Genomic DNA, 11,895 nt, shown 5'->3' with positions numbered 1-11,895 from the left:
TGTCCGGGTGGGTGTCCGTATGAGCACGACCTGAGCATGACCTCAACAGCTGCGGCTGATTGCAACACAAAGATGCAACCAGTTACACTAATTATACACAAACAGGAGTGCAACACACACCCCCGCGCGCAAACACACACACACACTTTTGAGTAAAAATACTTAAACTGAGTAAAAATACTTAAAATGAGTAAAAATACGTAAAAGATGTTAAAATGAGTAAAAATACGTAAAAGATGTTAAAATGACTAAAAACACGTAAAAGTCAGTAGAAACATTTTAAAGTACTTAAAATTAGTAAAAATACTTTAAAGTCATCAAATTCTGTAAAAAGTAACTCATTCAAGTCAAAGCACTTGAAAGTTACTAAATTGAGTAAAAATACTTGGGGGCCAGTCTTAGGCTAATAGCTTAACTCACTGAGTGCCATTAACGCGTTTCACGTGTTTTTACCGCTATGGCGCTGGGTGCCATTAACGTGTTTGACGTGTTTTTGAAAAAATATTGTAAAAAATAAAATAAAAAGTCTGCACCATGGGAATGTCTGCATAAACCCTTGGTTGACTCCCGCTTTGGACCTGTCCAGGCTGGAACAGCCCCCAGTGAAAGCACTGCACATACAGTACTGCATCACAAAGATGCTCCACCGTTCCCTCCACTCCCCCTGGATGATTACAGACTTGCCTAGACCAGACCATACTTTACCCTAAGGGAACAGGGCAAACTTCACATTAAGTCTCTTCAGGTCACATTTTCTACAGCTCAGAACATTTAAGAAGATACAACAGAGTGTCAGTTCTGAGTGGAAAACACTGCGCAAGCCAAGACTGACCTCTTACAGGTATGGCTGGAACTTGATTATTTTATTAACTATTACGTTTTACTTTTTTATTAGAATACCAACACTATTTTTTTTGTAAGCCCTATTTAATACTTTCTCAATCAAGTGTTGCACAACAATAACTGAAATAGCTGATAAGGCATCACATTGTGACCTGTGATTATATTAACTGTTCCACCACTACCTCCAGGTTCCGAGAGGCGTGCCATGTTAGGATGCTGACTTCAGCAAGTAATTCTGCTGCGAGAATTCTCAGGGGCACCGTACAAACATCTGACATGAAGAGGGGCCTGGAGATGGAGGCAGCATTTGAGTATACAAGGAGGAATAACATCGACTATTACCTGTGTGGCCTTGTGATTCACCCTGATGCTCCCTGACTTGCAGCCTCCCCTGACGGCAAAGTGTTTGACCCTTGTGAGAACCCATCTTTTGTTTTGATAGTTCAAGTGTCCCAATGTGCCTAGCTTTGTGTACTGCAAATACATGACCATGAAGAACGGCTCACCTGTCTTGAAGACACAGCATGGCTACTACAGGCAAGTTCAAGGCCAGCTTCTAACTTAAGGCTTGGATTGGTGTGACTTTGTTGTGTGCGCGCATAATGACATTTCTTTAGAAAGAATGTACAGGGATCCAGAGGTGTTGTCACAAATCAAACTGAAGGGTGACTGGTTCTATTACTATGTTTATATGCAGAGCTTTTTAGAGGGCAGAGGTGGTGGTTTGTACATGCAGTGGGTGGAAGAGGAACTCATATTTGACTTGGTGCGTTCTTCTCCGATTGACACCAAATGTCTTATAAATAGCTGTGGTTAAATGACCATTAATAGACCTTTTGAATCTGTGGTAATGGAAACTGATATCTCATGTTTTCCTTCTGACATATACTCTATCGTAAGGGGAAATATTTACATATTCATGTACCGCAATATGACAAATGTAAGGTGCAATAAAGTAACAATGTCATACAGGGTGCCGTAGATTTTAGTTATTTACAGGGGTGCCCTAAATCAAAACTATTATGAGGCTGGCCATCTGGGGGTTTAGGCATATAAACTTGTGTAGATTCACAATGGAAGCTCTGAGAGATGTAAAATCTGGCACATTTGAAGCCAGGACATGCCTCTTCATTCTAGAAAACACCAAATGTCAATATCGGAATGTAAATAGAAGAGGAACACATACATACAACAGGCGGAAATGTAAATTTATGTACAATGTTTTCTTTACTTTGTAGTGACTTTGACATGGATTGACATAGTCATAGTTTTATGTCATAGTTTTATGTATTTCATGCTCAAGTTATTCTCATAATAGCAAGTCATTCAGTTCTGTAGACATTTTATCATTTAACATATTTTGTTACAGCGATGTTATACTGCAGTATTTGGCTCCAAGCTTCTCTGTGCTATATCTGCATATTATTGCCTTTTATGAAGCCATATTATTGCCTACATGGGCTTCTTCCCCTAGAGGAGGGCTTCTTCATAAATTGACATGTAAATCATTTCAAATATTTGGGAATGTGAAAAGATGTGACAGACATGATCCTTCATGTCTGTAGACTGGCATAAGTGTGACAGAGAGGTTTTTCTTTTAAAATGTGTTAAAAAGATGTTTAGTCTGTTAAATTAAGTTCCCTCACATACAAATGACATCTTGCACATAATTCTACATTTAATACAACTATGAACTCTGACAGGGGAGGGAGTTTGGGATATAGGTGGGTTACTTATTGCTAATGGGTAATGGGTTATTAGTCTAATGATCATTAAAGAACGACTTCACCCATTTTCAACCTATCTTCATAGATCCTCACTAATAAACCTGCTAAAATTGTGTGATTTTTTCTACTCAGTCTGTGTCTCATAGGAGGGCTATGGACACTTCAGAAACACACCTACCAGTGAACGTGTAAAGAACATTCAGGGCACACTTGCCAGCATTAGCCATAGATGGATAACACCGCAAGGTGGATCATGGCAAGATGCCCAAAAACCATGGCAAGGTGCCCAGAAACCATGGCAAGGTGTCAGGGGTTAATTAAATACATTTATATTGTTTTCCCAAAACACAATTAAGGTATTAAGGTTAAAGGTATAAGCCCTAATTGTTCTAGATTGAAAGCACTGTTCGAAAGGTATAAAACGCACCCGCTTTGCAATATCATTGCAGAGTGATTTAGCACGGCACACACTTCTTGTCAAACAGTGCAGAGTCTGTGATTGCATACAATCAAGATGGAGAACGGCACAGAAGGCAATAACTTCTATATTCCCATGAACAACAGGACTGGGCTTGTGCGGAGTCCTTTTCATTATCCTCAGTATTACTTGGCAGATCCAATTTTTTTCTATATGCTTGCAGCATACATGTTTTTCCTGATCATTTTTGGCTTCCCCATCAATTTTTTAACATTGTTGGTTACTATGCAGAACAAGAAGCTCCAAGCACCTCTCAACTTCATTCTCGTAAACTTGGCTCTAGCTGGATTGATCATGGTCGTTTTTGGATTCACCGTCACCTTTGTCACTTGTTTGAATGGTTACTTTGTTTTTGGACCAATGGGTTGCGTCTTTGAGGGCTTCATGGCTACAGTTGGAGGTATGAAATATGACTTGTATTGTAACTGTCAAAGCATACAGGTCTTTAATTGTGTATTGTCTCAAACCTTTGTTTGAGTTGCCAAGAGAACTGTGAAAGCTCATTGGACATACACGTATGTGTAATAAACATTTATTTTCTATTTACTTACAGGTCAAGTTTCTCTGTGGTCATTGGTGGTGCTGGCTGTTGAAAGATACATTGTTGTGTGCAAACCCATGGGAAGCTTCAAATTCTCTTCCGCTCACGCTGGAGCTGGAGTTGCTTTCAGCTGGGTCATGGCCATGGCCTGTGCTGCCCCTCCACTTGTTGGTTGGTCCAGGTAAGCAGATTAATTTCAATTCAATTCAATTGTATTAAAGTGTCAAATCACAACAAGTTGTCTCAAGACACTTCACATGTAGAGCAGAGACCCGACAGTCCCACCCTGAGCAAGCAATTTTGCGACAGTGGCAACGAAAAACTCCCCCTTAACTGGATGAAACGTCAGGCAGACCCTAGGCCGGCCTTCTGCCTCGACCGTGTCGGGGGAAAGAAGAGAGAGAGAGGGAGAGACAGAGGAGAGCCAGAAAAAAAGATACAAGTAGTAACAATAACAATAGTAGCAAATATAATAGTGTAAGATAGTATATGATAATATAATATAGTACAACAATAATGTGTATGCAGTATATAATGGTATAATATAAGAATGCTAATGACCCATGGATCATCCATCGCAGAATGTATGTCATTGGCTTCCTAATCACTGCTCTCTATTGACTCAATTAATGATTTTCAGATACATTCCTGAGGGCATACAGGCCTCCTGTGGACCAGACTACTACACCACCGCTCCAGGATTCAACAATGAATCATATGTCATGTACATGTTCAGCTGCCACTTCTGTGTTCCAGTTGTCACAATATTCTTCACCTATGGAAGCCTTGTGCTGACAGTCAAAGCGGTAATTAATTGTTACATACAGTACAAAATAATTCTAGTTTTCTTGGTGTCCAAAATGTTCCAAAATATGTTTTTCTAAATCTATAAGCACTAAGAAAACCTGAAATTACAACTAGATTTGGAAATAGGTTTCTTTTGATCATGAAAGTTCATAGAATACCAAAACGCTCGTCCCAAAACACAGTCGCCCCGGGGCATATCCGGCAGTATTCACATGGTATTCCTAAACGTAACCTCAGTAAAACGGTGCCAAAACCTAACCTTATTCCTAAACTTAGCCTCAGTAAAAAAATGGCTAACCCTAAAACTTATTTCTAACCTTATCCTCAGTAAAACAAATACAAGAATACAAGAACCGCTGGTCCGTGAAAAAGAAATGGGGGCTAGCGTGTTTTGGGGTGAGCCTTCCGGTTACCAGTTCATATTGTACTGCAGCCTTTGACATGACTGGCTGCCTGTCAAACAAAGAATCCACTTGAAAATGCACCTCATCAGCTAAAAGGCACTCCACAACCTGGCTCCCCCCTACCTCTGACCTCCTCGAGCCACATATGCCCCATCCCGTTCCCTCAGGTCCAGTGATGCCGGCCTCCTGCAGGGTCTTCTCTGTGGCTGCCCCCTCCCTCTGGAAGGCACTCCTCAAACGCATCAGAGATGCCCCCTCCCTCCCTTACCTTCAAAACCGCCCTGAAAACCCACCTGTTCAAAATTGCCTTTCCGAGTTGACTTTGTATCAAGTCTTGTTTTTAGTATTTTATTGCTTTTATTTATTTCTTACTTGCTTATCTTAGTTTTTTATCTTTATAAAGTTGTTGTTGTTACTTACCCTCTCCCCCTGGCCCGCCCACACACATGTAAAGCGACTTTGGTTACTTAGAAAAGTGCTATATAAATTCCAGGTATTATTATTATGTGAACTATTCTTATTTCTATCATTTCTGGCGTAATCTCTTTTAGGCAGCAGCTCAGCAGCAGGACTCAGCATCCACCCAGAAAGCTGAGAAGGAAGTCACACGCATGTGTGTGCTTATGGTTTTCGGATTCTTGTTTGCTTGGACACCCTATGCCAGCTATGCTGCCTATCTCTTCATGAACAAGGGAATTGCTTTCTCTGCTATTTCCATGGCTGTCCCTGCCTTCTTTGCAAAAAGCGCTGCCTTGATCAATCCAGTTATATATGTACTGTTTAACAAACAGGTAAGATATATTAATGACCAGATTACTGCGTTCACATACTTTACTACCAGGATGTTATAGATCAGTTATTAAGTTTGGTGACTCACACAGTATGAAAACAAGAATGACCAAAGTCATAATAAAGCCGCATGGGCAGGCTTTTTTGGGGCCAATCTTTTCATAGACCTGATTATTTGTTTTTTGGATTGCTTGTTTCTCTCACCAAACCTGGCAACATTAGCGTCGCAGATTAACGCTCACAATTTACGGGTGGCGTAGGGCACCTATCATTGCTCACTCCACAGTTTCCACGTCGCTACATAATTTATTACACTCACCACATTTCGGACAAAACGGAAGGTGAATCACTTTCTTACCGTTTAGCGTGCGCACCACCGACACCGAACGGCGACGGGTTTCGCCGAAACAACACGAACGGCCGCCATTGAAACTCCGCAGCTCTCTCCGTCGCCAGAAAAACAACACAAGCGGCTCCTTCACCTCCCCTTCACCGTGTCTTCTGCTTCCACGCTCAATTCAGGTGACTACAATGCTAATACATTCACGCTCAACCTCACAATCATAAGCTTCTCCGTTTAGTGTTTCATTAGCGCGAGCGTGGAAAACAACTACAGCGCGCACCGTTACTCCATGTGCTAAGGGTAAACATGAGGGTTGCCAGGTTGGCATGCAGGTTCTATAAAAACAAGCGCCAGAAACAAGCAACCACCTTCATGAAAAAAAAAAAAAAACACCGAAGGGGTCCGCAATGTTCCAGGGGGGTCCCCGCGCGTCCCAACACTCCAGAGGATGTCCGTGGACCAGCAGGGGGTCCGCGGACCCCCTGTGGACCCCCTGCAACATAATAAATATAATTTCTTCTCATTTTTTTTTTGTTTTTTTTACTTTTCCACAGTTTTACTCCGGCGATTTGGGTACCCCAATATACACGCGCCCACGCTGGGCCCCGTGCGCGGCTGGGGTTGAGGGGGGCGTAGCCCCCCGAAACTCTAGTGTTTTTTATATAAGTGGTGGCAACATTTTGTGACACCACACGGGTCTTCCCAACAATAGCTAAGATTGAAGTCAGTGTGAACAAGGCCAAATAATAATTTAATAGCCAAACTAGGTCTAATGAAGCACGCTAGCATTTAGGCTAGAGCTCCGGCCTGAAGCTCTCTTGTTGTGATTTGTGTTCGTCCATGCTGGCCCCTAATATGGTCTGCTTCCGGGTGGATCAACCTAACTAACAATGAGGATCGTCCTGATTGGTTCCCTTCCCAACTAGTCCCTCAAAAAGAGTAATTCTGATTGGATCTCTTCTCCATTCGTCCCGCCCTAACATTTTCGTCTCGTCTAATTCGTTGACTAACGTGTCCATTACATTTTCGTCTCCCCATTGGCTTAAAAGGGGGGCTTAAAGGGGGGGAAGTGTGATGGACAGCCAGGACAGCCAATGACACTTAGGTGTCACAAAATGTCACTCAGGTGTTGGAATAGGACTGGTGCTGTTTATAGAGCCGCTGCAAGCATGCGGCTAAAAAAGGTTTGATTCTAGACCTCAGCAATGTGTCGAAGTGTTCCTGAGCAAGACACCCCCCCCCCCCCGTGGTATATAGGTATATTAAAAGAAGTTTCAATTAATTAAGATTATGTTTACTGTTCTTTAATTTATCTCCTCTTATTCTGACATTACATGCCCAGATTTATAGCTTTCAGAGAATCCACTCATTGTGACAAATGTTCAATTGTTAGAATCTATTTGGTGAATTGTTCTGAGCTACCACTGCATCATTGTCTAAGCAAACAACTATAAACCACCTCACTTCACATCTGACTTCCCCCATTTGCTCTCCTTTCCAGTTCCGTAGCTGCATGATGAGCACCATTGGAATGGGTGGCTCGGTTGATGATGAGACCTCAGTGTCTGCCAGCAAGACAGAAGTGTCCACTACATCTTAAGAACAGAGATGCCATCAGTATTATGGACATTTTCCTTTATGATATCTACTTGATTCTGAATGATCATCTTCATGGAAATATCTTTCTTCAATTCCGGAAAAAGGACAAATGCAAATGCCTGACCTGCAATGAATGGACATAGTGTGACTGTAATTTGTGACCCAACAGCAAATGCGTAGCTTCATCTGATGATCTCTGTCACGTAGCTTCATCTGATGATCTCTGTCACGTAGCTTCATCTGATGATCTCTGTCTCTGACACTATAAGGGACTTTTTTCTAGGTAAAACATGTTTGGATTTGATGAATGGATGAACTTCAGATGTGATTGAAAATGAATATGTTTATGTCATTGAGGGGCTGACATATTTATTGGCCTACTGTATGTCAGAATATTCTGTATATATTTTATAAATAAGAAAAGTCTAGAAATAAATAAATGCATGCATTAAATGATTTACTTGTTTTTTACTTCTACATATTTCATCCTGAACACAAAATATCCCTTTTTTAGGAGAGCTCTAAAGGCTACGTCACGTCACATGCCACTTGGTGATAAATGTAAGTGATGTATTGAAAAATGTGTGGCACGTGCTATGTTTAAAGTGAAAAACTTCAGTGTAACGATAGTTCATGTAGACACGGAAGGCAGAATGCTTATATACTTCATTCACACTCCCCGGACCCCCCCCCCCCCCCCCCCCCCCCCCCCCCCATTCGCTAACAGGCTTATATAGTCGTACTCCTTTAAGTCAGTACGTTCAATTTGAAAAATGAACCCAGTCTTTGATTTTTGTTCTGGGATAATAAAAAAAAAAGGCAAAAACTTTTTTAAGAGGTTTTAGCATTGTCAGTCCCAAATCAAAAAGTGCCAAAATACTAATCACAAAATCACAAAAAAATAGCATTTTCCAGATGTTTTGGGGGACAATAAAATTTGAAAAATGAACCAATTTCTTATTTTGGTTCTGAAAAATAGACTTTTTAGAATTCAATTCCAATTGACGCTCAGATTATACTAAGATCCCCTGACCAAACACAATGAATTTAGAGCTCTTCCATCCGGCGTTAGAAAAAATTGAACTAGGGATGAACTTAAGATTTATTCTTAATCCTCCAGTAATCTAATTTAGTCCATTTGAGAGTGACAGCCCTAGCGTTATAAAACGTCAGTTGAGTGATTTAGCACTGCACATATGTCTTGTCAAACAGTGCACAGTCTGTGACTGCATACACCTTGGAGGGCTTGACAGGGCTTAAGAGTCAGGGGTTAACTAAGTCAATTTCTGTTGTTTTCCCACAACACAATTAAGGTATTAAGGTTAAAGGTAAAAGTCCTAATTGTTCTTGTTTGAAAGCACTGTTCGAAAGGTATAAAACGCACACGCTTTGAAACATCATTGCAGAGTGGTTTAGCACGGCACACACTTCTTGTCAAACAGTGCACAGTCTGTGACTGCATACAGCCAAGATGGAGAACGGCACCGAAGGCAATAACTTCTATATTCCTATGAACAACAGGACAGGGCTTGTGCGGAGTCCTTTTCTTTATCCTCAGTATTACTTGGCGCCAAAAATGGCTTTCTATGCACTTGCAGCCTACATGTTTTTCCTCATCACTTTTGGCTTCCCCATCAACGGTTTGACATTGTTGGTTACTGCTCAGAACAAGAAGCTCCGTCAACCTCTCAACTTCATTCTCGTAAACTTGGCTGCAGCTGGTATGATCATGGTCTGTTTTGGATTCACCATCACCATCTGCAGTGCTATGAACGGCTACTTTATTTTTGGACCAATGGGTTGCGCCATTGAGGGCTTCATGGCTACACTTGGAGGTATAACATTTGACTTGTATAGTATGTGTAAATGCATACTGGTCTTTCAATTGGTATTGCCTGTAAAGGTCTTGTGCATTTTTCCAATTGAGAGCTAAACATTTCTTTTCTATTGACTTACAGGTCAAGTTTCTCTGTGGTCATTGGTGGTGCTGGCTGTTGAAAGATACATTGTTGTGTGCAAACCTATGGGAAGCTTCAAGTTCACATCCGCTCATGCTGGAGCTGGAGTTGCTTTCAGCTGGATCATGGCCATGGCCTGTGCTGCCCCTCCACTTGTTGGCTGGTCCAGGTAAGTTCAACTGAATGGCTCAGAGGTCATCAATCGCAGAATGTATGTGCCTTTCTAATCACTGCTCTCTATTGACTCAATTAATAATGATCAGATACATTCCTGAGGGGATGCAGTGCTCCTGTGGACCAGACTACTACACCAACGCTCCAGGATTCAACAATGAATCATACGTCATGTACATGTTCAGCTGCCACTTCTGTGTTCCAGTTGTCACAATCTTCTTCACCTATGGAAGCCTTGTGCTGACAGTCAAAGCAGTAAGACTCGTTATTACGTACACTCATGGTCCTTTCTAAATCCTAATGTATAGGTCTGTGATACAGGAATTCCGTAGCATTACAAAACAGGACGCAAATTTTACCTCAATACCACCTTGAATTTAAAACTTCATGTTACTTTTGATCATGAAAGTTCATATTGTACTGTAGCCTTTGACATGTTAACTATTCTCATTTCTATCATTTCTGCAATAATTCAATTTAGGCAGCAGCTCAGCAGCAGGACTCAGCATCCACCCAGAAGGCTGAGAAGGAAGTCACACGCATGTGTGTGCTTATGGTTGCGGGATTCTTGATTGCTTGGTCTCCCTATGCCAGCTATGCTGCCTATCTCTTCATGAACAAGGGAACTGCTTTCACCGCTGTGTCCATGGCTATCCCTGCCTTCTTTGCTAAAAGCTCTTCCTTGTTCAACCCAATCATCTATGTACTGCTGAACAAACAGGTCAGTTATCTTACAAACCAGATTACTGCATTCACATACAGATCAGATGTTATTAACTTGTGCCAACTCCCACAGTATAAAATAAACTAACCCCTTGACTTGTGATGGAAGTCAGCGACACAGTTCCCTTCAGTTAGGGCAAGTTGGAACAGATAACAATCACAATACTTAAGATATAGCTCTCATGCAGTATTGCACATTAAAAATGTTTTCTAGTGACTACTAGAACATCTTTCCCCTCAGACTTCATCTCCAGTTACTGCATTTATGAATTTGTGTTTAATCAAACATTGTTGCCATTCTGAAACCATAATGATTAAGATTATGTTTACTGTTCTATGACCACTGATCATGTAACAGAACAGTTTGATCCATCTCCTCTTATTTGACCTTTTATTAAGCATACACGCCCAGGCCTCTAGCTTTGGTTGAATTCACTTAATAAAAAATGAAAAAAATGTTTGTCCCATCAATGCTAAAACTAACAGGAGTCCTCCTTAATGTTGTAGTTATTATATTGTTGCAAATGTTAAATCGTTAGGATCTACTGTATTTGGTGCATTGTTCTCAGTAGGGGTGTGCCGATACACTAATTTCACGAAACGATACGATACGATATTTGGCTCACAACTTCGATACGATTTCGATACGATACGATACGCACTTTTTTTATTATGAAAATAAATGGGGGAGAAAAAAAAGGAAATGCAAACAAATAATTCTGTTTTTGCATTATTCAGACATGCAAACTTGTAGCTTTTCAGCCGTTTTGAATCCAAATAGGGCAATAGTGTAACACCTGACCCGAAAAAACAACAACATGTTGTCACCCTTTTCACCTCGGGGCTGTTTGCATGCCTGATTATTTTGATTGGTGTAAAAAAAAAAAAAAACTACTATAAACTATTCTATTCTATTCTAATCTGATTCCCCATTTGCTCTCCTTTCCAGTTCCGTAGCTGCATGCTGAGCACCATTGGAATGGGTGGCTCGGTTGATGATGAGACCTCAGTGTCTGCCAGCAAGACAGAAGTGTCCACTACATCTTAAGAACAGAGATGTCATCTCTACTATGGACATTTTCCTTCATAAAGTCTACTTGATTCTGAATGATCGGACCTCCAATGAATGGACATAGTTATTCGCACTTCACCACATAAGAGATCAACGGACGAAGCTACGCATTTGCTGTGGGATCAAAAAATATAAAAGTATATCTGAAGAAGTGAAAGTGTATGCTAACACTCAGATCCAAACTAATGTAATCCACCATTTAAACAATACACTTTGAAAATGTTACCAGAGACACTGTAGGGAATTCTCAGGATCAAAATCAAGCATATTAACTCATTCACAGCCACAGACGTAAAAAACGTAATTTTTTCCAATTACCAAATCTGCCACTGACGTAAAAAACGTAATTTTGATAAACGTTGATTTTATAAAGATCTCAACGTTTTTCATCTCTCGTAGTGATACATTTCATTGTAACACACCCGGATACGGAAATG

The 11,895-nt window shown here is 40.9% G+C and overlaps 2 protein-coding genes across 2 annotated transcripts; both read left to right on the top strand.

Annotated features, from left to right (window-relative positions):
* Positions 1-3,084: 3,084 nt before the first annotated feature.
* Positions 3,085-7,532, top strand: LOC311049311 (green-sensitive opsin-like; the record flags this gene model as incomplete). Its single annotated transcript, XM_084062859.1, has 5 exons — positions 3,085-3,448; positions 3,602-3,770; positions 4,230-4,395; positions 5,352-5,591; positions 7,434-7,532. The coding sequence occupies 5 exons, from the start codon at positions 3,085-3,087 to the stop codon at positions 7,530-7,532; spliced, it is 1,038 nt and encodes a 345-aa protein (XP_083918985.1).
* Positions 7,533-9,002: 1,470 nt separating this feature from the next.
* On the top strand, positions 9,003-11,434 carry LOC311049309 (green-sensitive opsin-like; the record flags this gene model as incomplete). Its single annotated transcript, XM_084062857.1, has 5 exons — positions 9,003-9,366; positions 9,490-9,658; positions 9,753-9,918; positions 10,145-10,384; positions 11,336-11,434. 5 exons carry the CDS (start codon positions 9,003-9,005, stop codon positions 11,432-11,434), a joined length of 1,038 nt encoding a protein of 345 aa, XP_083918983.1.
* Between the last annotated feature and the right edge of the window lie 461 nt (positions 11,435-11,895).

The sequence above is a fragment of the Gymnoscopelus microlampas genome, assembly GCF_963454915.1.
Source record: "Gymnoscopelus microlampas genome assembly, chromosome: 7".
Classification (NCBI taxonomy): Eukaryota; Metazoa; Chordata; class Actinopteri; order Myctophiformes; family Myctophidae; genus Gymnoscopelus; species Gymnoscopelus microlampas.
This window is presented reverse-complemented; position numbering and strand designations above follow the sequence as displayed.